The sequence below is a fragment of the Mobula hypostoma genome, chromosome 2, assembly GCF_963921235.1.
Source record: "Mobula hypostoma chromosome 2, sMobHyp1.1, whole genome shotgun sequence".
Taxonomy (NCBI): Eukaryota; Metazoa; Chordata; class Chondrichthyes; order Myliobatiformes; family Myliobatidae; genus Mobula; species Mobula hypostoma.
Window position 1 is genome coordinate 121027458 of NC_086098.1, and position 26340 is coordinate 121053797.

Consider the following 26340-nt stretch of genomic DNA (forward strand, 5'->3'; position numbering starts at 1 on the left):
ATTCGGCTTTCAAGAAAGGTTTATTAAAGTAATTCAGACTCTGTATGACAGCCCAACAGCCCGAATTAAGATAAATGGGGACCTCTCTGACTCCTTCATTTTAGAGAGAGGCACTAGACAGGGATGCCCAATTTCTCCTCTCCTTTTTGCGCTATATATTGAACCACTTGCCCAACTAATAAGACAGAGCGAAATCGTAAAAGGTATCAAGGTGGCAGGGATTGAACAGAAAGTGGCGTTATTCGCAGATGATGTTTTGGTCTATCTGAGTGAACCAGAAAAATCATTTATAGGATTGTTTACACTGTTGGATGACTTTGGGAAAATATCAGGTTATAAAATAAATGTAAAGAAAACGCAGGTTATGTCCCTAAATTATACACCATCCAAAAAATTGCAGGATACATACGATCTTAAGTGGGAAGCTAAATCATTAAAATATTTAGGAATAACCCTGCCGAAGGATCTTTCAACACTGTCACAGGTAAATTATGGGCCATTAATCTCAGAGATAAAAGCAGACATGCATAGATGGAATCTTATCCCCTTTTTAAGTTTAAATTCAAGGATAAATACTATAAAAATGAATATTCTTCCTCGGTTATTATATCTTTTCCGTACTTTACCAGTGGAGGTGGATGATAATCAATTCAGGGAATGGGACAAATGGATTTCCCGCTTCATTTGGCAAGGAAGGAAACCTAGAATTCGATATAACACCTTACAGTTAGGGAAGGAAAGAGGAGGTATGGTTCTCCTTGCCTGAGAAATTATTTTTATGCCTCACAGATAACCCCTCTGTTATATTGCTGTAATAGGGAATATAAGGCTAGATGGAAGGAAATAGAATTTGGATTAGTTGACAGTTTTCCTCTTCAGGCCTCAATAGCTGACAAAGGATTGATGGCCCAGTTGGAAAAATTTAATAATGCTTGGATAAATCTTACATTCAAAGTATGGCAGAAGGTGGTTAATTCATGTGGAATTAATAACATGCTAAAACTCTTTAGATGGTGTGCATATGATACCGAATTCCTTCCCAACAGAGGAGATAAAAGATTTGAGCTATGGATAAAGAAAGGTCTTACAACCTACCTCTCATTTATAGATAAAAGAGTATTACAAAGTTTCCAAATCCTGCAGGACAAACATGGCCTAGAACATAATGACTTTTTTAGGTACCTTCAAATACGAAACTATGTTAACCAGGGAGTTGTAGATATACATACCTATCAACAGTAGAATTAGAATTTTTCTAGATTCTGAATTCGGCTTGCAGTTCAATACCTAGTAAATCAGTTTCTCGATTATATAATGCACTCTCCCATGCTAAAAATGTAAATACACTGTATATTAAAGAGAAGTGGGAGAAAGAAGCGGGGTTGGTACTTTCAGAGGAGGCTTGGGGGAAAATCTGCTGCTTTCAATGGTCCTCGACTAATTCTTTGACTTGGAGAGAACATTGTTGGAAAAACATTATAAGATAATTCAAGACCCCATATCAGGAAAAATATAAAGATACAAATGTGATGTGTTGGAGAAGGTGCGGCTCCAAGGAGGCAAATCATTTTCATATTTTCTGGGATTGCCCTAAATTAAGTCTATTTTGGGAAGGTATTCATAGAACATTAGTTAAGGTACTTAGGTCCCAGATACCTCTGAACTTTGAGACGCTCTATTTGGGGCATGTATTGTTCCTTGAACAGAAGGAAGTTATAAAGTTGCTGCAGGCCCTCTTAGCGGCAAGTAAGAAATCAATCACTAGAAAATGGCTAAATCCAATACCACCTACATTAGAAGATTGGTACGAAATTATCTTGGAAATATTTAAAATGGAAAAGTTGACTTACGCCCTGAGAACTAAAAAAGAAACATTTTATCAAATCTGGAATAAATGGATTGAATATATAACCCCAATGCGAGCAGACTTTAGATGACTCTCCTAATGATTTATATTGCTCTTCTCATCAACACAGTAATATTGCTAACGTAAGCACCCCTAGTCTAAATGTTTGTTGTTTTTTTTTGGAAAATAGAGAATTAACACAAGTAAAGGGAAAGATTTGGGAAAGGGATAAAAAAAAAGAAAAAATTAAGTAAATAAGTACATAGGGATTGGATAATTATGTCTGTGGGCAGGAACAAGCACGAACAAATTGGGATATAAACACCTACAATGGTTGGTATATAGGCTTGTATGCAACATTTTGGACCAGTGGAAGTGGTCCAGAAGGGTTGTATGGAAACTATTATTACCATTTTTCTTAACAACTAATTTCATTACTTAGCCTAATAGGTTAGATTTACCACAGTACATAATTATCTATTTAAATGTTTATTTTGCTTTTATATCATCTCAATGTGTACTTAAGAATGTATAAATAATTGTAGTTCTATACATATAAAAAAATGGAAAAGGTTATATGTGTGAAAAAAGTACATGATAATTGTGAACTCCTTATCCAAATAAAAATAAAATTTAAAAAAAAAGAAAAGAAATTAAAACACAGAAACAGGCTTTAGCCCAAATAGTCTTCGTCAAAATCACATCCCATCAAGTTCCATGTTGTCATTCTTTGGAGTAAAGAATTTCTTCCTAAAGCCCTCAAGGGATTTATTACAGATGACCTGATATTTATAGCCCAAGTTTTGGAGCTCCTTGACAATCTGTCCCTGACCCAAATTCATTCATATACAAGAAATCCCTTGAGGGCTTCAGGAAGTTCTTTACTCCAAAGAATGACAATACGGAACTTGATGGGATGTGAATTTGACTAAGACTATTCGGGCTGAAGCCCGCTTCTGTGCTTTAATTTCTAAATAGCTTTTTAAAAAACCATTATTATATATAAATATAAAAAAACACACATGTATGTTTTTTTTAATAAGCAGTGTAAAAACAGGAATAAAACAAAATAGTGAGGTAATGTTCATGGGTTTAATGACCATTTAGGAATCGATTGGCAGAAGCTGTTCTTGAATTGTTGAGTGTGTGCCTTCAGGCTTCTGTACTTCTTTCTTGATGACAACAGTAAGAGGGCAACTGGGTGGTGGGTGATGACAGAATTGCCAGAGTGCTCCAACACCTGAATGCCTGGATGGTATTACAGTGGCAACCTCCCAATGAATTCTCGGCATTTGTTCTTCTTTGTCTTAGAAAGACCAGCATTTTAATAGAGACACTAGCCACTGCAGATGCTGGAGTCTGAAGTAAAAAAAAAACTACTGGAAGAACTCAGGTGAAGCAGCATCTGTGGAGGCAAGGGATTTCTGATGTTGCAGTTAAGACACACTCAAGATTTTCCCAAGGAAACTTAGTACCAGCCATTCACAACCTTGCCAACTTGCAGTTGAACTATCCATGTAGATCAACACCCCCTTCCTATTTGCCTTGTAGTCCTACATATTATTCTCATTTCCCCCATTTTGCCATTAACCTTCACAATGGGGTAGTTCTGAGTAGGCGTTAATCATTACAGTAAAGGAGACCTGATAGATGAGTGTATGTGTTTGAGCACATATTGCTTTCCCAAACTAGAAACTCTGGATGAACCAAGAGATTTGTAGTCTGTTGAGGGCTAGGTCCATGGCATTCAGCACCAATGATCCATTATCCTACAAGTAGTTCAGTTATGACTCATGGAAGGCCACCTTGAGAGCCAAAAGGAAATTCCATGTGAAATTAGAGATACAGTTGGATACATGGACAGCTGGACAGGGATTGCATGCCATTACTGAAAGCTAGCATCATGAAAGGCAACGCTGCTTCACCTCTTGATGAGCTCAAGATCTTTTATGTACACTTTGAAAAGGAGTACAACACTACACCCACGTGAATCATCACAGCACCCAATGACTTTATGATTTCTGTCTCAGAGGCTGATGTCAAAACATCCTTCCAGAGGGTGAACCCTCACAGGTTTCAACATCTCCAAGGATCTGGTCCTGGACCCAACACATTGATGCAATTAACAAGTAGGCATACCAGCAGCTCTATTTCATTCAGGGTTTGAGGAAATTTGATGTCAAAGACTGTCACAAATTTCTATAGATGGAGATATGTTGGGACCTGTGTTGGGATAAGTTCTTTTTATGTTATATGTCAATGATTCAGATGATGGAATTGATGGCTCTGTTGCAAAGTTTGCAAACGATGTTGTTGTGTATGTGGCCTGGTTACACAACAATGCTATTAATAAAAACGCCGGAGACGGGAGCTACGTTTCATGGTTCTTTACTGGCAGAATCCAAGCTCGACACACATGTACAGATCAATACGCGCCTAATAGCGCATGCTCAATATGCGCCTAATAGTGCATTCAATGACGTGTTACTAAAGCATAAAGTAGTCCCTTATTATACTGTAGGCTATACAGTACTGATATGAAGATAGGTGGAGGGCAAGGTAGTTGAGGAAGTAGAGAAGCTAAAGAAGGACTTACGCAGATTAGGAGAATAGGCAAAGTAACGGCAGATGGAATACAGTGTCAGGAAGTGTATGGTCATGCACTTTGGTAGAATTAAAGAATTGACTATTTTCTAAATGGAGAGAAAATACAAAAAACTGAAGTGCAAAGGGACTTGGGAGACCTTGCACAGGATTCCCTAAAGGTTAATTTGCAGGTTGAGTCTGTGGTGTGGAAGGCAAATGCAATATTAGCATTCATTTCAAGAGGACCAGAATATAAAAACAAGGATGTAATGTTTAGACTTTATAAAAGACTGGTGAGGCCTCACTTGGAGTACTGAGAGCAGTTTTCAGCCCCTTATCTTAGAAAGGATGTGCTGAAATTAGAAAGGGCTCAAAGGAGGTTCACAAAAATGATTTCAGAATTGAATGCCTTGTCATACGAAGAGCATTTGATGGCTCTGGGCCTGTATTTGCTGGAATTCAGAAGAATGAGGGGATGACCTAATTGAAGCTATTGAATGGTGAAAGGCCTTGATAGAGTGGATGTGGAAAGGATGTTTCCTGTGGAGGGAGATGCCAAGACTAGTGAACACAGCTTCAGAGTAGAAGGGCATCCTTTTAGAATGGAGATGAGGAAGCATTCCTTTAGCTACAGAGTGGTGAATCTGTAAAATTCTTTGCCACAGGCAGCTTTGGAGGCCAAGTCTTTACGTATACCTAAGGCAGAGATTGACAGGTTCTTGATTGGTCAGGGCACGAAGGGATATCAGAAGAAGGTAGGAGATTGGAGCCAAGAGAAAAATCCGATCAGCCATGATGAAATGGCGGAGCGGACTCGATGGGCCTAATTCTGCTCCTATACCTTATGGAGACCATGCTCACTGGTTGCATCACTGCCTGGGATGGAGGCCCAATGCACATGATCGCAAGAGGCTGCAGAGGATTGTGGATTCAGACAGTTCCATCATTGGCCTAGATTAGAGACCATGGCTTATGAGGATAGGCTGAGCGAGCTAGGGCCTTTTCTCTGGAGAGGAGAGGAAGATAAAGGTGGACATAATAATAGAAGGAATAGTTACAGTGAATAGCCAGAGATTACCCCAGCCCCACCCCCACCCCGAGAGGAAATGGCTGATACCAGGGGGCATAACATTAAGGTGATTGTAGAAAAGCACAGGGAGATGTCAGACTGCTTTTTTTAAAAAAAGTGAGGGTGTGGAATGCCTTGCCAGAGGTGGTGGTGGAGACAGATACATTACGGGCATTTAAAGAAACTTGTATAAGCACAAGGATAATAGAACAATGAAGGTCCATGCAGGAGGGAAGGGTTAGATTGACCCTAGAGTTGGTTAAAAAGTTGGTACAACATTAAGGACGAAGGGCCAGAGCTGTGCTGTAATGTTTTATGTTCCAGGAAATGCAAGCCTGCTTGCCCGAATCTCTCTTCATATCCCAGACCTGCAATCCCAGGTTTCAGTTTAGTTCCCTTCACAGAATGAGCATTCTTACTCAGACGAGCAGACCAAAGCGCACACCACTGATGCAATCTCACTAAGCCCCTGGACAACTACATCAAGCTTTGCCTGTTCCCACACCCAAAGCCCTTTCCATGAAGGCCAGCATACCATTTGTCTTAACTGCCTGCTGCACCCCCACACTCCCTTTCATTGCCTGGTGCACCAAGAATCACACGTCTCCTTGCACTGCTTCTCAAGATTCGAATTTCTCATCACTCAGATAATAAAGTTCTCCAAAGTGGATAACTTTGTCAAGAACCAATATACTGCATCCTTCAAGCATTTTTCCACATAAACATAACCAAATCCTTCAGGAAACTCTAAATCCTCATCTGAGCTCATTTTCCCAACCAGCTTTGTACTGTTTAGAAACTTGGAGATATTATACTTAATTCCCTCATTAAAACATTATTATATATGGACAATAAATGGGTCTTAACACTGATCTCAGTGATACCCACGCAGAAGGATTAAATCCCTGTCCATATTCCAAAAGTAAATCAAATATAGCTAATAATGGCATGTGGTTGAACACTGAAAAGAGAAAGATACATGACTTCAGAAAGTAGAGGGGTTAATTGGAATTGCTCTAACAGCCTCCCATGTATGGGAAGAAATTCTACAGTGGACAGTGAAATTCACATATATATTCAACATCCTGTTGAAGTACAAAGTGTAGCAATCGTTTTGTGGTCACTGCTTTTTGTTTCTTTCCTTTCACTGAGATCAAAGCAGCAGGGTTTCCTGTGGGTCTTTTTTCATCTCTATTAGCAAGGCTGTGGTAAGACAAAAATCTTCAGCAACATCTCTTGAAAGACACAGCCTCAAAGAACCAAACCTGAAAGGCTTATGAGGTGTGAACTTCTTTAAACTAAGGTGAATAACTGACCAAAGGCATCATTTTCAGTGCCTCTTTAAGAAATGCACCAGACATTTCCTAGAAATGTAAAAACAAGTTTACGCTAAATCAACACATTTTTAGGGCAATGAGAATGCTTCAAATTTCACATTGATTTATAGTATAAAAGCCCAGAGGTATTCATTTCAAACTGAGGATTCTGGATCTGTAAACTCTAGGGTGGCTGATGGTATCAAGGCAGGACTTGTCCGTAAGTTGGACAGGAAGTAATTGTTGGGGTGGCAGGTAAAGATGAAGATAAACTTCTTAAAATCATATGCGCTGGGCTTCAGCAAACATCGAAGTTCAAAGTAAATTTATTATCAAAGAACATATGTCAGCATATACAACCCTCAGATTAATTTTCTTGTGGGCATGCTATATAAATCCTTAATACAACAATAACCATAATAGAATCAATGAAATTTGCACCAACTTGGACGCTCAACCTATGTGCAAAAGACAACAAACTGCAAATACAAAAAGGAGCAAATAATACTGTGTTCGGTTCTGGTCACCTCACTACAGGAAGGACGTGGATACTATAGAGAGAGTGCAGAGGAAATTTACAAGGATGTTGCCTGGATTGGAGGGCATGCCTTATGAGAATGGGTTGAGTGAACTTGGCCTTTTCTCCTTGGAGCGACGGAAGATGAGAAGTGACCTATAGAGGTGTATAAGATGAGTGGCACTGATCGTGTGGATAGACAGACACTTTTTTCCAGGGCTGTGGGAGCTCTTGAAATGGCTAACACAAGGGGGCATAGCTTTAAGGTGCTTGGAAATAGGTACAAGTGGGACATCAGAGGCCAGTTTTCACACAAGAGTGGAGGGTGCATGGAATGCACTGCCAACGACGGTGGTAGAGGCAGATACAGTGGGGTCTTTTAAGAGACTCAGATAGGTACTTAGAGCTTGGAAAAATAGAGGGCTATGCAGTAGGGGAATTCTTGGCAGCTTCTAGAGTAAGTTACATGGTTGGCACAACATTGTGGGCCGAAGGGTCTGTAACGTGTTGCACATTTTCTATGTTTCTGATATATAATCATAATATAGGATGGAGATCTTGAGATGCCAATCCGAAATGACTGGGAATCCAATTGCATGAGGTACGAGACCAAGGTCTTGAAGCTTATTGATTAATTTTGAGGGAACAATGGTACTGAATGCTGAGCTGTAGTCAATAAAGTGCATCCTGGTGTGTGCATCTTTGCTGTCCAGATGTTCCAGGGTTGAGTGAAGAGCCAATGAGATGGCATCTACTGTGGTCCTGTTGCTCTAGGTCTGCACCAATTTGCCTACCAAATCACTTCTCAGGCAGGAGTTGGTAAACTTCATCACCAACCTCTCAAAACATTTCATCACTGTGGATGTAAGTGTTACTGGACAATAGTCATTGAGGTACATTATCGCATTTTTCTTTGGCACCGGTATAATCGAACCCTGCTTGAAGTAGGTGGGTACCTCAGACAGTAGAAGCGAGAGGTTAAAGATCTCGGTGAACACTCCAGCCAGTTGATCAACACAGATTTTTTAGTACTTGGCCAAGTACCCAACCAGACTAGATGCATACCATGGGTTCACCCTCCTGAAGGCTGTTGGCATGTTGGCTTCAGACTGAAATCACAGGATCATTGGGAGCTCTTGAACATTCTTCCATGTTTGACAGTAAAAGCAAGCACAGAAGGCATTGAGCTCATCTGGAAGCGAAGCCCTGTTGTCACCTATGTTGCTTGGTTTAATTTTATAGGTGGTGATAGTATTCAAGCCCTACCACAACTGTTGAGCATCCTTTATTGATTCAAGTTTAGTCCAGAATTGCCACTTAACCTGTGATATGGCTATTCAGAGATTGTATCTGAATCTCTAGTAACTTTCTTGGTCACCAGACCAGAATGTCTCTGATCTGACCCTCAGCAGGTTGCAGATTTCATGGTTCATCCAGTACTTCTGTTTGGGGAATACACTGAATGATTTTGTGGGGACACACTCATCTACAACTGTTTTAATAAAGTCTGTGATAGCCATGCTGTATTCATTCAGATCCACAGACAAGTCCTTGAACACAGCCCAGTCAACCAATTCAAGGCATTCCCATAGTCACTCTTTGTCTCATGCGGCCGCCTCTTTGTTGTGCTAATCTCTAGAGCTACAGTCGGCCCTCCTTATCCACGGATCTCAGAGGGATTGGTTCCGAGACCCCTCGCGGATACCAAAAAACACAGATGCTCAAGTCCCTTATTCAACCTGTCTAAATGCGGTGGACCTCAGGACCCCAGGACCCAGCAGAACCCCGGACCTTATTTAACTGGTCTCAATGCAGTGGACATTAGGACCCGGCAGTGGAACTCTGAATCAGCAGTGTTTTTGTTCACGAAAATAATCACAATCGCGATTTAAAATAAAGTAGAAATAATAAAACGATTGAAAAGAGGTGAAACACCATCGGTCATTGGAAAACTGTTAGGCTACAGAAAAGCCCTGCCCCGATTAAAGCTACAATTATTTTTTAAGCAATGCAGTGGTTTAATTATTGGGTTTTGAGTTTTTGATTCTTCACATCAACCTGGCCGGGATGGAGAGCGCTCAGGAGCGGTCTGTCACTGGATCGAATTCGGGAATTTCCATTCCTGAGCCTGGCGCTGAAACATACGTTTCTTAAGTGTTTTATATGCATAGAAAGGTAAAATATATACTATATACTAAGACAAATGTTTGACTAACTGACGCTAAATAATACTGGATGTACCTGTTCCAACTTACTTAGTAAGATAACTTCCGTTTTTTTTTGATCCCGATCCACGATAACCTATGCACATCCTTCCATATACTTTAAATCATCTCTAGGTTACTTATAATACCTAATACAGAGTAAATGCTATGTAAAGTAGTTGTTATACTGCATTGTTTAGGGAATAATAACAAGAAAAAAAGTCTGTACATGTTCGAACAACAAGTGCTGGAAGGGCACTTCCGGGTTTTCTCGATTCTATCTGCCACAGGAATTCACCTCGATCATACTGACAGCAGTCTGCATTCGCCCCCAAGCGGACGTGGAGTGTGCTCTGAACATACTCTATGCCAACATCAGTGAACTTGAGACCAGGTATCCGGAGGCTTTGCTCATTACAGCCGGGGACTTTAACGAGGCCAACCTCAGAAAGGCACTGCCAAAGTTATACCAACATGTCTCCTGCCCCACTAGAGGCCCAAATATACCTGACCACTGCTACACAGCAGTCAAGGATACCTACCGTTCCATCCCATGACCTCACTTTGGAAAATCCGACCATCAGGCCGTACTCCTCCTCCCGGCTTACAAACAGAAACTGAAGCAGGAGGTCATGGTGTCAGAAGTAGTGTCGCGTTGGACGAAGGAAACGGATGAGGTCCTCCGTGACTGCTTTGAATCGGTGGACTGGTTGGTATTCAAGGACTCGGCAGCTAACCTCGATGAGTATGCCTCAGCTGTCACTGACTTTGTCTGGAAATGCAAGGAGAACTGTGCATCTCGCAAGACGATCCGGGTATTCCCTAACCGGAAACCTTGGATGAATTATGAGGTCAAGTCCCTTTTGAAGGCAAGAGCTACGGCTTTGAGGTCCGGGGATACCAGTCACTACACGGAATCCAGGCGTGAACTCCGGAAAGCCATTAAGGGTGCCAAGAGGCAATATTGAGTCAAGTTGGAAGCCCAGGCTAACCAGAGGGATGCCAGCAGACTATGGCAGGGTCTAAATGAGATCACTGGGCGCAAAGAAAAGGCTGGGAATATCAATAACTGTGGCACTTCTCTTCCTGATGAACTTAATGTATTCTATGCAAGGTTCGAACAGAAGGGGAGCGTCCCGCTCCCTGTGGATGAACCAGACCTGGTGGCATCGAGATTCATCATCATCGAGGAGGACTTTAGAAGGGTCTTCCTGAAGATAAATCCAAGGAAGGCGATGGGCCCAGATGGCGTCCCGGGATGGGTTCTCCGGGCCTGTGCAAGCGAGCTAGCTGGAGTGTTTGCTGATATCTTCAACTGCTCCTTGCATCAGTCTAAGATCCCCTCGTGTTTTAAGAAGGCAACAATAATCCCAGTGCCGAAGAAGAGCAAGGTGGCATACCTGAATGACTATCGACCTGTGGCTCTGACATCAATTGCTATGAAGTGCCTCGAGCAATTGGTTATGGCACACATCAACCACAGCCTACCGGTCAACCTCGACACTTTGCAATTCGCCTACTGGAGCAACAGGTCAACAGCAGATGCCATCTCTCTGGCCCTACATCCCTCCTTAGAACACCTGGAGAATAAAGATGCATACATAAGGCTCCTTTTCATTGACTACAGCTCTGCCTTTAATACCATCATTCCAAATAAACTGATTCCCAAGCTCTGGAACCTGGGCCTTAGCACTCAGATCTGCAGCTGGATCTTCAACTTCCTCACAGACAGGACCCAGGCTGTAAAAATAGGGGACAAGCTCTCCTCTACAATCACTGAACACCAGTGCCCCACAAGGCTGTGTACTCAGCCCCCTACTGTACTCACTGTACACCCATGATTGTGTAGCTAAGTTTCCATTGAACTCAATATACAAGTTTGCTGATGACAAAACAATTGTAGGCCGTATCTTGGGTAATGATGAGTTTGAGTAAAGACAGGAAATTAAGAACCTGGTGGCATGGTGCAAAGACAATAACCTATCCCTCAACGTCAGCAAGATGAAGGAATTGGTTGTTGACTTCAGAAGGAGTAGCAGACTGCACGACCCAACTTACATCAGTGGTGTACAAGTGGAACAGTTCAAAAGCTTTAAGTTCCTCAGGGTCAATATCACAAATGACCTGACTTGGTCCAACCAAGCAGAGTCCACTGCCAAGGCGGCCCACCAGCATCTTTATTTCCTGAGAAAACTAGAGAAATTTGGCCTGTCCCCTAAAACCCTCACTAATTTTTATAGATGCACCATAGAAAGCATTCTTCTAGGGTGCATCATAACCTGGTATGTAATTTGTCCTGTCCAAGACCAGAAGAAGCTGCAGAAGATCGTGAACATGGTACAACACATCACACAAACCAATCTTCTGTCCTTGGACTCACTTTGCACCACACGCTGTCGGAGCAGTGCTGCCAGGATAATCAGGGACACGACCCACCCAGCCAACACACTTTTCGTCCCTCTTCCCTCCAGCAGAAGGCTCAGGAGCTTGAAGACTCGTACGGCCAGATTTGGGAACAGCTTCTTTCCAACTGTGATAAGACTGCTGAACAGATCCTGACCCGGATCTGGGCCGTACCCTCCAAATATCCGGACCTGCCTCTCGGTTTTTTTTGCACTACCTTACTTTCCATTTTTCTATTTTCTATTTATGACTTATAATTTAAATTTTTAATATTTACTATCAATTTGTAATCCAGGGAGCAGGAAGCGCAGAATCAAATATCGCTGTGATGATTGTATGTTCTAGTATCACTTCTTTGGTGACAATAAAGTATGAAGTATAAAGTATTCGCGGTTGGTTGAATTCGCACATGCAGAACTCACGGATAAGGAGCGCTGACTGTATTTGCTCTTTAGCCTCTGCCTATATGCAGATAGGACAGCCAAGTAATGTAGTCTGGGCATAAAACAGTAGGCAATCCTTAAGTTCGTAAAACAGCAGTCTAGTGTGTTGGGACCTCTGGTGCTCAAGTTATATAACCATATAACCATTACAGCACAGGCCGTCTCAGCCCTTCCAGTCCATGCCAAACGCTTGCTCTCACCTAGTCCCACTGACCTGCACTCAGCCCATAACCCTCCATTCCTTTCCTGTCCATATAGCTGTCCAATTTAACTTTAAATGACAACATTGATGCTGATGGTAATTGGGCAGGGTTTTCCTCAAACAAGCCTGGAGAAAGTCCCTGATTATAATTTGAAATGCATTGGGTTAGGGTTTGGTTTATTCTGTAAATTGAGAAGTCTTTGGATCTAATCGCTATATCTGGTGTGCTGCGAGAAAAGCACATCTCACTCAAAGAACATTTCTCATTTCCCTCCGATACCGCAATCTTGCCCAAGTTCTCAATTTTGTTTGCCACCGACTACACATTTGCTAACAAGGTGCTGGAAAAGGGGGACTCATTCCTCTTTTTTTCAGCCTGGCTTGGAGTCTCGCACCCACCCCCGGGCCTTGTTTCCGGCTATAGAGATGAACCTTCATCCGTCAAGTCCTTCAGAAGATCATGAAATCTGTAGATCATTAAGCTTATTTAAAAGTACATTGCTTGAAGGGAAATTACGTGCTGCAGATTGCAGTGAGAGTAATTTAAGAGGTATGCTTAGAAGTATTGTCCGTAGCCCACAGAACTTCGTTGTGGTTCACTGGCACCATCTTGGCCCTTCAGAAACTTCAGAAGGGGCTTTAGATTTTTAATTCAAAGTTTGAAGTTCATTTTATAATCCAAGTACACATGTCAGTCACCATATACTATCATGAGATACATTTTCTTGCAGGCATCAACAATAAATACAAGAAACAAATCAAATCAATAAAAGACCACCCTCACCATTAGAGACAGATAACAAATATGCAAAAGACAACAGACCATGCAAATACAAAAAGAAAAAAAAAATAATAAGCAATAAATATCAAGAAAATAAGATGAAGATTCCTTAGGTCGTGGGAACAGTTCAGTGAGGGGATGAGTGAAATTCGATAAAGTTATCTCCTCTGGCTAAGAGGCCCGATGATTGAGGGGTAATAACTGTTCCTGAACCTGCTGGGGCGAGTCCTGGGGCTCCAGTACCTTCGTCCTGATGGTAACAGCGAGAAATGAGCATGGTCTGGATGGTGGGGATCCTTAATGATGGTTGCTGCTTTCCTACAACAGCATTCCATGTAGATGCACTCAGTGGTGAGTGGGTTTTACCCACGAAGGTCCAAGCTGTATACACTACTGTTTGCAGGCTTTTCCATTCAAAGGCATCGGTGTTTCCATACCAGGCCATGATACAACCAGTCAATATACTCTCCACCACAAATTTATAGATTTAGATGACATGAAAAATGTTTGCAAACCTATAAAAAATTAAAGGTGCTGCCGTGCTTTCTTCATAATGGCACTTGCGTGTGGGACCCAGGACAGATTCTCTCAAATGATTTAAAGATGTTGACCCTTCCCATCTCTGATCCTCTGATGAGGACTGACTCATGGACCTCCATTTTCCTCATCCTGAAGTTAATAATCAGTTCCTTAGTCTCGCAGATGTTGAATGAGAGGTTGTTATTATGGCACCACTCAGCCAGATTTTCAGCCCCCCTCCTGAATGCTGACTCGTCACCACCTTGAACTTGGCTAACAATAATGTCATCAACAAATTTTAAATATGGCATTGGAGCTGTGCTTGGCCTAACAGACATGCACATAAAGCGAGTAGAGCAGGAGTTAACAGACAGCATTGTGGTGTACCTGTGCTGATGGTGATTGTGGAGATGTTGTTGCCAGTCTGAACCAACTGCTGTCTGCAAGTGATCAAACAGAGGATCCAGTTGCACAAGGCGGTGCAGAGGCCTAGCTTTTGAAGTTTATTGGTTAGTTTAGAGTGGATGATATTACTGAATGCCAAACTGCAGTCAATGCAAAACAAACATCCTGATGTGTGCACATTCACTGTCCAGATGCCCCTTTGCCATTTTGAGCAGGCACAGGTCTGCGAATCCAAGGAAATCCCATCATATGGGGAATAATACATTTAAGATAGCTTGAGAACACCCTTGAAGCCTTCATTGCTAATCTTTTGTTGGGACTGCTGCTCAGCGAAAAGCATTTACAGGTGTCCCCCGCTTTTCGAATATTTGCTTTACGAAACCTCACTGTCATGAAAGACCTACTTCGTACCCTGTTTTTGCTAACAAAAGGTGTTTTCACTGTTACGAAAAAAGGCAGCGTGCGGGGAAAAGTAGCGTGTGAAAAAAAAACAGCGCGCGCCCCGAGCAGCCGCTCCTCCCCCGGATTCGGAATTGCATTCTAGCCGGCATTACTTAAACACGTGCCTGTGAACACCCATTAGCAAGATGAGTTCTAAGGTATCGGAAAAGCCTAAAAGAGCTCATAAGGGTGTTACACTTAGTGTAAAACTAGACATAGTTAAGCGTTTCGATTGTGGTGAACAAAGTAAGGACAAAGTGAGTTTGACTTGTGGAAGTTGACGAAGATGATGTTGAAGAGGTTTTGGCATCCCATGACCAAGAACTGATAGATGAAGAGCTGATGCAATTGGAAGAGGAAAGGATAACAATCAAAATGGAATGCAGTAGCGAACAGACCAAAAGTGAAGCTGTCCAGCAACTGAACATGAAGCAACTGCGAGATTTTCGCTGCAATGGTAAAGTATGACTTTAATTTTGAAAGGGTACGTCGGTTTAGGGGATATGTGCAAGATGGTTTGAGTGCTTACAAAGAACTGTATGATAGAAAAATGCACGAGGCTCCACAGTCAAGCAAGCCTTCCACATCAGCCACAGCAGACGACGAACCTCGACCTTCGACATCGAGACGGGCAGTCATAGGAGAAGATGAGCTTCCTGCCCTAATGGAAACAGACAACACCCCAGTATCCCAACACTCCAACCCCCGGGCCTCGGACAGATTCCGATTCGCAGAGAATGCAGCGGTAGCCGGGAGGCACACAGCACATCTTTAAGAAAGAAGCCGAAATAAACATGCTAATTAATTAGGTGCCATCCGGCACGTAGTTGTCGGCCCAGATCGGAGGCGATGCAATTGGCAATCACCTCTGATGTGAGCTGACAATTACGTGCCGGGTGGCACCTAATTAATTAGCTTGTTTATTTCGGTTTTTTCTTAAAGATGTGCTGCGTACCTCCCGGCTACCGCTGTACCCCTGCATGCTTCACGCGCGGCCCAAAGGGTGGGGGCCACTGCACCACCTCAACCTCCGACAACTCAGCCGAACACACCATCATCAGTGTGCTCGGCGCTGTCTCCCTAATTCCGGTAAGTGATACTACACTGTACATACATTATTTCTACTTTATATCGGCTGTGTATTTTTACGCATTATTTGCTAAGATTTGGCAGCTTCATAGCTTAAAGGTTACTGGAGAGAGTGCTTTTGCCAACAGCGCTTGCGTGAGATTTTTGCTACAGAGAACAGTGCAGGCAATGATTGTAGAAAAGTATTTCTACTTTATACAGGCTGTGTATTTATCATATCATTCCTGCTTTTACTATATGTTACTGTTATTTTAGGTTTTATGTGTTATTTGGCATGATTTGGTAGGTTATTTTTGGGTCTGTGAACGCTCACAAATTTTTCCCATATAAATAAATGGTAATTGCTTCTTCACTTTACGACATTCCGGCTTACAAACCGTTTCATAGGAACGCTCTACCTTTGGATGGCGGGGGAAACCTGTACTGTGGGAGGTTGGTGTCAGGCATATGAGTAACGTGGCGAGTCTTCAGTTCTGACTGAGTGTAACTGGATGCTTGCAAGATGCTGACTATGGTTTGTTGACATTGCTGCTAATTCCAAAAGCCAAGTCCTCCTGCACTAATGCAGCATTCAAACATTAATCCCAAAACAATGAACCAAGCTCTTTTCATCCAAATCATTTCTGCGGCTCATCTCAGGGATCAGATGTCCAGGCGTATGATACAAACACAAAAAGCTTTGTGGTATTTCTATTCTGCAGTGTGACAAGCAAGAACGTAAAATCACCTCACAGCTTGACTTCTGACACTGATTGAATGTTAAATTCGGGGACAGAGGATATTTACATTTGAAAAAGATTTCAGCAATTAACTATAATTGAAGAGGAAAATGGCAGACAAACATCAAAGCAGGATTAGCAACCTGGGGCGAATAGGAGCAATTGCTGCTTTCCCACATTACAATCTCCATTTCAAAAATCAATGCTAACTTGGGAAGAAGAAATGCAGGAATTCCAGATTTATTGCAGAGTCACTGTCAAAAACACACAGTATAAAGTGTCAAGTGAGAAAACTTTATTGAAGTTGCTCTATTCGTCCTTGCATGTACACATGTATTGATAACTACTGTACTTCCTTGGAAAAGGATCAATTTGAGGACTGAGATTATGTACATTCGCTCAGGATCATAATGGCACATGTTCATCCACCAGCACACCCTATCACAACATATAAAGGCTACTTTCCACTAGATGTCAGCCTTGGTTCAGTGGAAGTCTTGCCTCAGAATTTATGTCTTCAAACTTAATTTCAGAGGTTTAAGATAAAGAAAAAGAAAACTAATTGTCCCCAAGGCTGATAAGTCATGCAGTAAATAGATCATTGCTGATTCAATTCTGGTCTCAACGCAACTTCCTTGTGTCCCTGTCTCCTTTGTAGGTTAAATCTTGGCGGGAGGAGAAGATAGCGGTGTGACGCAGCGCGCCTAGCCTCTCCGGTGAAATGATATCGTATTTGTTAAATAGGGTACCGTGCACAATTCTGGTTTGATGGAGACAGCCGTGAGAGCACAGAGGAACATCTGGAGTAACTTCTGAAATGCCTGGTTCGCCGCCGCTGCTACTGTGCGATCGAGAATCTCCGGAGGGAAGGCCCCAAAATCCTCGGCTTTGCCTGCTGCTGGCGACCGGGGTGTTCAGCAGAGAAGGTGCTCGGTGTTGGAGGGCTGGATGGAGCTTGAAGTTTTCGGACGACTCAGAGTCGGACTGTGGTCCAGTACGGCAGGGAGCTTTCTTCCTTCTCCCGTCTGCGTGAGATGTGGGACTTTCCAGAGACTTTGAACTTTTTGCCGTGCTCATGGCCTGTTCTTCATCAAGTTACGGTATTGCTTGCACTGTTGTAACTATGTTATAATTATGTGGTTTTTGTCAGTTTTTCCAGTCTTGGTCTGTCCTGTGTTTCTGTGATATCACACAGGAGGAATATTGTATCATTTCTTAAAGCATGCATTACTAAACGACAATAAAAGAGGACTGCGTGTCCTCATAATCTAAAAAAAATCTAAATCTATGTCAGTCTTGACGACTCAACCTCTGAAGTTCTCATGAGGTATGGAATTTGAACTCTCTCAAGGTTTAAATGCCCTTTGTGGGGGGGGTGGAATCCACCTTGCCAATCCTTCTTAGATCACATACATTTCAGAATAAGAATCCGATCCAGAATAGATTTATTATCACTGAACATAGTCATGAAGTTTTTTTGTTTTGTGACAACAGTGCTAGACTTAAAAAGTTACTACAAGTTACAACAAATAAACTACAAATAAGTTGTGCAAAAAAAAAGAGCAAAACAGTGAGCTGATGCTCATGAAACTACTTCATTCCACGGATCAACACCTGCTGAACCTTCTTCCAACACTTCCTTAAATACGGAGGCCAAATCTGTATTACAGTATGGTTTCAGCAGCTCCCTGTAAAACTTCAGCAAAGTGTCTCAATTGCATCCCAAATTCTTCGAAATAAAGGCAAACATTCGCTCAAATTCCCTGATTACTTAGTACATGCTGACTTTGTTTCATGTACTTGGCTCCCAGATTCCTTCATACACAACATTTCGCTCTATATTTAAATAACATTTTTCATTCTTCCAAAGTGGGTAACATCACATTTTCTCTGTATCCTTTTGTAGGCTCTGTGTTTATCCTTACAACTTATCTTCATTTAGTGCAACCTGACTGGTAGTGCAATTCCATTCTGTCATCTCTTTTACATCCCTTATACCACCTCTGAAACATCCAAATCCTGGAATGTTGAGCTGCTATTCCTTCCTCGGTCTCAACCAAGTTTCTTTGATGAACTTAGGCTCTAAGTTTATCTGTCTTACTTGCGTTGAAATAAATACTTCTGCCCATCTGTCCTACCATGTTCACTAAGTGGATGGTTAAATCAATAAACTCTGATAAGGAAGAATAAGCATAGACAAGTAATTTGGACGAAAACGTACAAGACATGGCTCAAGAAATTCCTCCTCATCTCTGTTCTAAAGTGATGTCCTTGCATTCTGAGGCTGTGCCTTCTGTTCCGAGACTGCCCCACTATTGGAAACATTCCCTCCACGTCCACCTCATCTAGGCCTTTCAATATTCGATAGGTTTTAATTATATACCCCCTCACACCCATTCTTCTAGAGGCCAGTGAGTACAGGCCCAAAACTATGAAATACACTACACACATTGACCCTTTCATTCCCGGGACCATTCTCGTGAACCCCTTCTGGACCCTCTCCAATGCCAGCACATCTTTTCTCAGATAAGGTGTTCAGAACTGCTCACCATACTCCAAATTCTACCTGACCAATGCCTTATAAAGTCTCAGTTTTACATCATTGCTTTTATCTTCTAGTCCTCTTGAAATGAATGCTAACATTGCATTTGCCTTCCTCACCACCAACTCAACCTGTAAGTTAATCTTTAGGGAATCCTACACTAGGAAATCCAAGTCCCCATCACCTCCGATTTTTGAATTTGCTATTTAAAAACCAGTCCACACATTTATTCTTTCTACAACAGTGCATGACCACACACCACAAAACTATCTTTACACAATGGCTAATAAACTTAGTGGAAAGAAAAATCAATATTGCACTAACTTTGTCATCTCAGAGGTTAAAACACAAACCTCTTAATTGTATCAATTTTAGACAGTATTAATAGACACTCAGTGCCACTTTATTAGGTACCTCCTGTACTTAATAAAGTGGCCATTGAGTTTGTTTGTGGTCTTCTGCTGCTGCAGCCCATCCACTTCAAGGTTTGACATGTTGTGTATTCAGGGATGCTCTTCTGCACACCATTGTTGTAACGTGTGGTTATTTGAATTATTGTCACCTCCCCGTCAGCTTGAATGAGTCTGGTCATTCTTCTCTGACATCTCCCATTAACAAAGCTTTTTTGCCTACTGAGCTGCCACTCACTTTGTTTTTTTTGCTTTCCTTACCATTTTCTGTAAACTCTAGAGACTGCTATCCATGAAAATCGCAGATCAGCAGTTTCTGAGATACTCAAATCACCTGTCTGGCACCAACAATTATTCGATGGTCAAAGGAACTTAAATCACATTTCTTCCCATTCTGATATTTGGTCTGAACAAGAACCGAACTTCTTGACCATGCATGTATGTTTTTAACACTGAGTTGCTACCACGTGATTGGCTGATTAGATATTTTCGTCAACAAGCAGTGTTCAGCGGGTACCTAATAAAGTGTCCACTGAGTGTATGTTCAATAATTTTATGACATTACTGACACAGCGTATTCAGGTACTGACCATAGGCACAGGCTAAAATAAATGACAATTCCTCAGACAACTTAGTATCTCCTATACTTGAGCAATTTGGTAGAAAAGAAGTCTGAATTATTTTGCATTTGTTTTGCAAGCATGGCCTTTTTCCCCAGGTGCAAGTAAGGGGTTTGCTTCTAGACCGAGTTCCAAAGGCACAAGCTCCCGAGGACAAACTCTGTGATCAACCACTTCCTACTGGATGACTCCATATTGTTATCCAACTCAATCACGGGGATAAAAGAGGGTTATTTGTAATTAGTGTCACACTTCAAAAAGAAGCTTTTTGCCAATTGCTCCCACCCTTTTAAGAGCTGGGCATTTAATTCCATTTCCTCACCCTTTTTTATAACGTGAATTCAAGTATTTATTCAACTTAATTTTCAAAGCCATTCGAATCTGTTTCCACAACATTTCAAGCTGAACATTCTACATCCAGGCTCCTACCTTTCATAGAATTGTACAGCACAGAAACAGACGCTTTTGGCCCACTTTGCTCATGCAAACTGTGATGTCTATCTAAAATAATACCATTTAACTGTGTTAGGGCTGCACCTTTCCTATCCAAGTATCTGTCAAGCATCTTTCAAATGTTGCGATTGTATCTCCCTCTACCTCCTCTATGTTGTCTAGCAGCTCATTCCAGATAACCACTACCCTTTATCTGCAAAAAACTTAACCCTTGGATCTCCTTTAAATTTCTTTCTTCTCATCTTAAACTGGTGTCCTCTAGCACAAAACTCCTCTGCCCTAGACAAAAGATTCTATCTATCCCGCCTCAATTTTGTAAACCTCTGTCAGGTCACCACTCAGGCTCTAGTGTCCCAATGGAGACTAACCCATGTTACATAATTTCTCCTTGCAACTGCGGCCATTTTTTTTCCAGGCAACATCCTTGAGCATTATTGTCTATACTGCTGCCACGTTCTTCCTTTCAGGTGGCAACTTGAACAGTACACAATATTCCAAGAGCTGTCTAACCATGCTTAGCACAGCTACAACACAACATTCTTTCTTTGCAACAGTTCAATGCTCCAAATCTTACTTGAAAGTGCTTTGAGACTGATGTATCTGAATAAGAGAAGTCTCTTATCACAGTAAATTTTCCCCATCTCAGAACAGGCCTTTTCACTTAACTGACTGAGATGATGCTAACTTTCTGATAAGTGAAGGACTCTAACAAGAATAGGTCACTTCTATAGATTTAGCCAGCAATTGTAAAAAGACAGTTTCATCAGCCACACTGCTCTACATCACTAATATCCATAGGCAGCAAGGTCACTTCAGATTTGGCATGTTGTTTGATTGCAGCAAGATGAAGACAACATTAAATATGAAGGAAAATAATTTTAAACAAATTGTGGTGGACATAAAACTGGTGGAAGTTGACGGGGCCAAGAAATAAGATTTACTTGGAGTATACAGAAAACCAAAGACCTTCTGGTTCTATGTTTCACCCCCACCTACTCCACCTGTCTTGCCCTGGTCCAAAAAATGCTAATCTTAAGGCATGATCTAGATTACAAGCATCTGGTCTGAAGGATTTTAATAAATGGAAAACACAGTTCCATCCTTTCATAATTGATTCCAGTATAAAATAGAAACCCATTTCAGCCTGCAAAAGACAGCAAAAATGCTGCATGTCCTGTAAATTGCAACTGATGCCAGGTCTGTTGCTAATCTAAACTGGAGATTGCTAGATTTTGGTTAAACAGAGGTACAACTGGACATGGAACAAAGATGGGTGGGATAAAACTAAATTAGCAAGTCAGTCAATATAATTTTTATTTAATACAAGCCAGGCACAATCAACAATTCTTCAAAACAAACACTACTTCCCAGGAATCAATTTAGTTAACCTTCAATGAATTGCCCCCACAGCTAATGTATCCTTCTTTAATATTAAGAGTTTAACTGTACGGAGTACTCCAAGTGTGTTGTCATTTAAACAATACAGCAAGACTTCCCCTAAATCTACACTTGATCCCTTTTGCAATAGAAATGCACCAAGTAATTAGGAACCCAAATTGAATGTTGTATCCTTACATTCCATTTGGCTTCACACACAAAACACTGGAGGAACTCAGCAAGCCAGGCAGCATCTACAGAAAAAAGGACAGTTGATGTTTTGGGTTGAGATCCTTTGGCAGGACGGTCCTTCTGAAGGGTCTCTGCCCAAAAACATTGACTGTACTTTTTTCCATTGATGCTGCCTGGCCAGTTGAGTTCCTCCAGTATTTTGTTTCTGTTGCTTGGATTTCCAGCATCTGCAGATTTTTTCTTGTTTGTAATTGGATTCCGTATGGCCTTCTCGTTATTTGCAGCATGTACATAGAAACATAGAAAATAGGTGGAGTAGGCCATTCGGCCCTTCGAGCCTGCACCACCATTCAGTATGATCATGGCTGATCATCCAACTCAGAACCCTGTACCAGCCTTCCCTCCATACCCCCTGATCCCTTTAGCCACAAGGGCCATATCTAACTCCCTCTTAGGTATAGCCAATGAACTGGCCTCAACTGTTTCCTGTGGCAGAGAATTCCACAGATTCACCACTCTCTGTGTGAAGAAATTTTTCCTAATCCCGGTCCTAAAAGGCTTCCCCTTTATCCTCAAACTGTGACCCCTCGTTCTGGACTTCCCCAACATCGGGAACAATCTTCCTGCATCTAGCCTGCCCAATCCCTTTAGGACTTTATACGTTTCAGTAAGATCCCCCCTCAATCTTCTAAATTCCAATGAATATAAGCCTAGTCGATCCAGTCTTTCATCATATGAAAGTCCTGCCATCCCAGGAATCAATCTGGTGAACCTTCTTTGTACTCTCTCTGTGGCAAGGATGTCTTTCCTCAGATTAGGGAACCAAAACTGCACACAGTACTCCAGGTGTGGTCTCACCAAGGCCTTGCACAACTGCAGTAGTACCTCCCTGCTCCTGTACTCGAATCCTCTTGCTATGAATGCTAGCATACCATTTGCCTTTTTCACCGCCTGCTGTACCTGCATGCCCACTTTCAATGACTGGTGTATAAAGACACCCAGGTCTCGTTGCACCTCCCCTTTTCCTAATCGGCCACCATTCAGATAATAATCTGTTTTCCTGTTTTTGCCACCAAAGTGGATAACCTCACATTTATCCACATTAAATTGCATCTGCCATGAATTTGCCCACTCACCTAACCTATCCAAGTCACCATGCATCCTCTTAGCATCCTCCTCACAGCTAACACTGCCGCCCAGCTTCGTGTCATCCGCAAACTTGGAGATGCTGCATTTAATTCCCTCATCCAATTCATTAATATATATTGTAAACAACTGGGGTCCCAGCACTGAGCCTTGCAGTACCCCACTAGTCACTGCCTGCCATTCTGAAAAGGTTCTGTTTATTCCCACTCTTTGCTTCCTGTTTGCCAACCATTTCTCTATCCACATCAATACCTTACCCCTAATACCGTGTGCTTTAAGTTTGCACACTAATCTCCTGTGTGGGACCTTGTCAAAAGCCTTTTGAAAATCCAAATTTACCACATCCACTGGTTCTCCCCTATCCACTCTACTAGTTACATCCTCAAAAAATTCTATAAGATTCGTCAGACGTGATTTTCCTTTCACAAATCCATGCTGACTTTGTCCGATGATTTCACCGCTTTCCAAATGTGCTGTTATCACATCTTTGATAACTGACTCTAGCATTTTCCTCACCACCAATGTTACATGCTAACTATCCAGCGGTACTCAACCTATGTACTGCACTTGTATTTTTAGGACTAAAACAGATAACTTCACGTTTCTGCACAACATGCATCATAAGAAACAAGCTTGGAAATGCATTGCCCGAAGTGGTCCTGTGCGTGCCAAATCATTAGTATCCATGGTTGGAAGACTGCAAAGGCTGGAAGAAATCAGGTAAAGTGGCAATTTACTTCAGTGAGAAATTTACTTAGAGGGAAAAAAGGATCTAAATAGGGTAATGGAGCAAAGAAGAAAAGATAGCACAAATATCTAAATTGCTAAAACTTATGGCACTTATTAATAAAGCCATAATTAAATCAAACTGAACACAAAAAATCATTATAGAGGCCAAAGTTCTAATCAGAAAAGTCATACCCAAACTTATATAGCCTTTATCACTTCAGCTATATTTACTATATCCCATTTCATTTCTGCCACTATATTACGAGGAGAACCGAGTACTGGAAGGGATGAGCAACATATTTACAAGAATCATAACAGAATTACAAGGTTATACCCATCAGGAAAGTATGCTTTAGAAAGGACAATGATGACAATGATGCAGGTATAATAAAATGATGGATGTTGTATACCTTTACACCCCATCAATATATTATCAAGAATTCAGAAGTAATTTCTTCACCAGAGAGTGCTGAGAATAGGAACACAGCAACAACAGGACTAGGTGAAGCAAACAGTAAAGATTTATTTAAGTGTAAGTTAGTTAGAGGGATAAAGGAATTGGAAAAATGTCCTGTATGGAACATAAGCACCATATAGGATTAATGGGCAAAATGGCCTATTTTAGTGCTACACAATGTGAAGGTGGGCAATGGTTAAAAAAAAAAAAATTACGGCCTATAGCTTTCACCAAGTTACCTGCTGGCATGCACTTGTCATTTATGCTGTCCAGGTATCATTACAAATCAACATGCTTTTCATAGTACTCTTATCATTCACATTTTTCCTACGTCAAACATTCAAAATCAAAAACTTCAAACAACTATACCGTGATGAGTTATGAATGATGGTATCATCAAATAACCATTCCTGTACTGGTGGAGGTGTAGCTGTGAACTGACAATGAAACATGGCATCTTCCTTCTTATTGACAATCTGGTCCTGGGGTCGGATCAAAGGCTGAGGAAAACTGGCATCTGCAAAATAAAGACGTGCAAATCTTAGTTTTGTTTTGTACAGTTCAATGACGTGGTTCACCTATGACTAGAGCTCACTTAGCTGCATCATCAGAAAACAGATCTTCCACAAAGATTTATCTAGCTTTAAGAACTGGATAGGTCCACAGAATACATGCCAACACCTGCAAATGAGGGTAGTTAGGGATCCTGGTAAAGACAATGAAAGATTCTTCAGTCCTAAAACAAATGATGCAGAATTTAAGCACAAGTAGAATATGAACAAAACTGCTGTTATGCAGAGCTGCTGCTAAACATCACCCTGAATAATAGGATGTTTCAGGCACAACAGTTTTGAAAGAAAATGCACCAGAGTTATACATGAAATGGAGAAGTTTAACAATATAGAGAGACTAGATAAAATAGATTTTTATAAGATAGAAAATGATGATGTGATAAGGGCATTTAATAAGAGACAAAGGACAGGTAGATAACGACATCGATAGCAGATAAATTGGGAGAGGTTTGACATACATGCATGTTGAGAGAATGCTTCCTTAAGAAAATATAGAACTAGGGCACCTATTTAAAAATTAGTGGTTATCCAGTTAAGTGAGAGACAATGCAAAATTGTGCTACATACTTACAAGTTTCCTCAAGGTGAAATAGAAGCAGATTCTTTGAATATTTTTAAGGCAGAGATAAATTCTTGATAAACAAGAATTTATCTGCCTCTGCATTAAAACCAAATTCCTGTTTATTCAATCTCAGGATGTGTCACAGTCAAGAATTACCTTATTCTCCTGAAAACTTTGCAGAAACAGGAGTCTTTAAGTAAATAACTCCTCTCATTGCCCAAGTCGACTGTAGACAATTCTTTCCAGAAATGATAAGGACTTGTGTGTTTCTTAAACATACGTGGTTCAGAATTGGATTCATTACCAGGGAGAGTATTGGAAACCAATTGAATTGTTGCATCCAAAAGAGACCTGGATAAATTAACTAAAAGGAGCAAATTCGCGCGGAAGGTGAGCAGGGAATTGGGACTCAATGGACTGCTCTTACACAGAGCCAGCACAGAGTTTGTGGGCTTCATTGCTCCCTCCCATGCTCTAACCATTCTAAGATTTTGTTCTACCAAATGTATAGTTGCAACAAGTAGTTTAGCTCTGCTCAAAAATAAAACACCACTACCCAATACGATGAAAAGAAGCAGTGTGGCCATCCAGCCAGTGTGCAGTGCCATACATTAAGAACATGGTTGATCATGCCACTTTCCTGCACTAACTCGTTACTGTTCACATGCTTTAATATCCAATAATCTATTGATCTTCCCAGAGGTTTAAAGATTTACTGATCCCCAGAGGCAGAAATTTCT

General features: G+C 41.4%; 1 protein-coding gene across 1 annotated transcript in view; it reads right to left on the bottom strand.

Annotated features, from left to right (window-relative positions):
- LOC134342431 (inactive tyrosine-protein kinase 7-like) overlaps window positions 1-26340 on the bottom strand; it is a 226225-nt gene that overhangs the window by 68315 nt on the left and 131570 nt on the right. Inside the window, exon 5 of the mRNA XM_063040552.1 lies at window positions 24836-24983. Coding sequence (XP_062896622.1) covers window positions 24836-24983 — 148 coding nt within the window. The remainder of the gene's footprint in view (window positions 1-24835; window positions 24984-26340) is intronic.